General features: G+C 30.2%; 1 protein-coding gene across 1 annotated transcript; it reads right to left on the bottom strand.

Moving 5' to 3' along the window:
• Positions 1-2655: 2655 nt before the first annotated feature.
• LOC124823944 (zinc finger protein 10-like) lies at positions 2656-3461 on the bottom strand. Its single transcript, XM_088109737.1, has 2 exons — positions 3178-3461; positions 2656-2994 (listed from the first exon to the last, which is right to left on the bottom strand). The coding sequence occupies exons 1-2, from the start codon at positions 3459-3461 to the stop codon at positions 2697-2699; spliced, it is 582 nt and encodes a 193-aa protein (XP_087965863.1). The 3' UTR covers positions 2656-2696.
• Positions 3462-3771: the final 310 nt, after the last annotated feature.

Here is a 3771-nt window from a genome sequence, read left to right as displayed (position 1 = left end):
TTTACATTGAAAAATATTTTACAAATTTCTTAAACAAATAACTCAACTTCCAGACGTAAATTTGGAAAGAATTACCTCAAATATTTAAGTATTTTGAGTTAAAAGTAATAATAATTATTTATATGAGTTGGACTGATATTATTCATATTGTATTTTGTCAATAATCTTCTCTCAAAATATAGTAGAAATATAAATGTAATGGCGACGTATCATGCGTAGAAAGAACGCTTTTTCAGTAATAAGAGGAGTTATTGTTGATTACTTTGTAGAGATTTATTGGGGTGCCTATAGTGTTAGTTACGTGGGATGTATGTATGTCAAGTAACTTGTAACGGTCAATTAATGTCACTATCTTTCACCACTTTAATACCTTAAACTTAATTTTTCCTTGTCTCCCATTCCTCTCAAACCTTCCATCTTTACCAATTTGTATCTTTATTTATTTATATTTAATACGTATTAGTTTTCGATACTTTAAATACTTTATAGGTTATAGAAGTATCTAATTTATAAAATTATAATATTTTTTACAATGACAATAATTTATAATTTTTTATATTAACAACTTTGATATAATATATGTAATTTGAATTTGAATTTACTCATATATTTATTATATTAAAAATTATTACTATTTTTTAATATATATATATATATATATATATATATATATATATATATATATAAATCTATTATTTGGATCAGAAAAAGATAACAATAAATCATATAAATTTTTGGGTTAAATATATTTTTAGTTCCTCAACTATCAAACATTTTTATTTTTAATTTCTCTTCCAAACTTTGGTGCACTTTGATCCTTGTCTTTAAGGAAATTGTAAATTTTCATCCTCCATAACGGCGTTAATTTTTTCCTGACGTGGCTAACGGTGTGTCACATGGAAGGCCAATTCAAATTTTGTTTCTGACTTTAATTAAAATTTTAAAAAAACATTAAATTATAGGTCAAAACTAGAATTTTTTTTGTTTATCCCGACACTCTTTTCTTCTCCATCTCCAATTAGCCATGGTCAACACTTAGTAAATATTTTTCTCCTCTCCTTCCCAGTTTATGCAAGAATCCTCTCATCATCATTCTCTCTACCCTAATATTTTCTCAATCAACCTTCAATACAGGAGATTTCAATTCCTTTCCAAGTTTCAAATTTTATTCAGACCCAATTCTCACAATCCATAGAAAAACATATTTCAGTAAAAATATTATCGCAATTTTATTCATAATTGTTCTTTTACTTTGTTTTTCAAAAAGAATAAAGGGAAACATTCAAAAAAAAGCTACCTGTGTACAAATGACTTTGTACACAATCCCGTATGTACTTTCACCCAGAATCTCACGCTTGAGATACCTATCGACTACTTTTTTGTGCAAATCGAGTTCGGACATTTTTTTCCCCAAAATTGGCGGAGAAGATGCAAAGAAATTATCAAACACAAATGAAATTCAGCAACAAAATTGCAAATTTACAAGTGGGTCATCTATAAATGGCTAGGGTTTTTGGGCAATTTACCTATTGCAATTGAAATTCAAGTGGAAATTTGAGAATAAACAAATGGGTCACTGGAAAAGGCTATACTGAAAGAGTGTTTTGTTGACAACGTTTTACTCAGTGGTGTGTGTGAGGGTAGAGAGAGAAACTGGGAAGGAGATTGGAAAAATATCACTAGTGTTGACCATGGCTGATTGGAGATGGAGAAGAAAAGAGTGATTGGAGAACCCTTGAACGAAGAAAAATAAGATTCCAATTTTGACCATACAATTAAATGTTTTTCCTTTTAATTTTAATGAGTTAGAAACAAAATTTGTATTGGCATTCTACGTGTCATGCCGTTAGCCACGTAGGAGAAAAAAAATTAACATTATTAGTTATGGAAGACGAAAATTTATACTTTCTTAAAGATAAGGATCAAAGTGTACCAAAGTTTGGGATAGTGACTAAAAATAAAAACCCTTGATAGTTGAAGGACTAAAAACATATTTAACCCTAAATTTTTTAATTTCTCGCTTGAGTTGTGCAAAATTATATTTTTAGGACTAAGTTATCCAATTTCAAGGACAATAGAAGTAGAAAAAGGAAAACCATTTATAAAAATATAAGATAAGCAAAGTGAATAAAAAACTATAGTTTAATTTTCCTACGTCTTGATTGTAAATTTTGTTTGTTGTATTAATCATATATATATATATATATATATATATATATATATATATATATATATATATATATATATATATATATAATTAGAAGACCATTAAGGCAAAAATACTGTGTTGAAATTGAATTTAAAAAATAAAATAAATTTATACAGCCAATATTCTATCAAAAAGTTATTGTAATTGTTCTTGTTTTTCTTCTCCCGAGTTCAAGTTCATATGTTGTTGAAATTTAGTATCTTCTTTTATCATTTTACTTCATTACTGATCTCAGACTAACAAAAAAACAAACAGAAAAACACTATCTATTGATGAAGGAAACAGGAAAAAGAAAGACAGTAACATGCAACAAGAGATCATAGAATCAAACATTTGAAGGAAGTAAACCTTATCATTTAAGCAAAGAGAGAAGAAAAACAAAAAATGGAGGATGAAGAAAGAAGTGACTAGGGGAATGAAAGCAACACTGAGACTTAAAATATAATTAAGTTCAAAACTTCTGTTTGTTGTACAACTTAATAAATAACTACTCAACTTGTTGTTTCCCTAGCCTGAGTTCAAGATCCAAGTCTTCCATTGCGTGATGAAGTTCTACTGAGATTTCCACAGGTTGAAAAGGCAGGCCTTTGTCCTTTGAACATGGTCTGAGGAAAATAGGAAGAGAAGAAATGTTGTTTTTTAGTCTCTTGCAACTGATGTTTGGTGATGAATTTTGGCCAAACACGGTAGTCATACCCATAGACAAACTTGTTTCAACAAAATTACCACATTCCAAGCCTTTAAAACCGTACTCCATTGCTTGTTCTGAATTAGGAGACCCCATTTGTCCCAAGATGAATGAAGAAGAAGAGGAAGGTGAAAATTTATTTTCTTGTGTGGATATACATGAGAGTGATCTGGTCGTAGAAATTGTAGTTGCTTGGCTAGAATAGCTATGAGCATGAGTAAGACCACAATTGATCTGGGTGGAGATGAGTGGTGAAGAAAAAGGATGATTATTATTACCTAATAAGGATTTGATTCTGTGATAATTTTGGTAATGAGGGTTAAGGTTTTGTTTGAGCCTAGCCCTGTCCCTTCTGTGAATATTCATGTGACCTCCAAGAGCTTGTGCAGACCTGAACTCTCTCTTACAAAAGGTGCAAGAGTAAGGTCTTGGAGGCCACATGCTACCAACTGCATCTTCTGCAAAAGCCCTTTCTTCCCAATTGTTCTTTCTGTCATCTCCAATAATTGCTGGTTTTTCATGCTGTGACTGTGACTTCATCTTTTGTTCTCTCCTCACAAACATCAAACACTGATAGTGCTGAATTCAAGCTGACTGATGATGGAAAATATAAATATGATAATGGCTTGCTTATCTATAGGGAAGAATTAAGCCATGAAAATAGCAATGGAGTGATAGTGAGCATGTCCCTTGAAAGATAATTGAAAGCAACCATAAGGAGTCTATGAAGAAAAAGAAAAGTCTAGCTGTAAAGGTTCTGAATCTTTTTGGCTTTTCTAGCAGGTTACTGCTACTTTAGGAACAGAAATTTTTTACAACTACACGTGTGTTATTTGTTTATAAAATTCAAATTTAACGTCTTATTTCAAATATT

The sequence above is a fragment of the Vigna umbellata genome, chromosome 1 (assembly GCF_029865625.1).
Source record: "Vigna umbellata cultivar VRB3 chromosome 1, Vumbellata_1.0, whole genome shotgun sequence".
Taxonomy (NCBI): Eukaryota; Viridiplantae; Streptophyta; class Magnoliopsida; order Fabales; family Fabaceae; genus Vigna; species Vigna umbellata.
Note: the sequence above shows the minus strand (reverse complement) of the source record. Positions and strands in the feature narration are given on the sequence as shown.

What these genes read in the sequence shown, in the direction of transcription:
- LOC124823944 (XM_088109737.1), bottom strand. Translation starts at nt 3,461, where the DNA reads ATGTTTGTGAGGAGAGAACAAAAGATGAAGTCACAGTCACAGCATGAA. An exon ending in CACAGAATCAAATCCTTATT is followed by an intron (nt 2,995 to 3,177) that starts AGGTAATAATAA and finishes CATCTTGGGACA; the next exon opens with AATGGGGTCTCCTAATTCAG.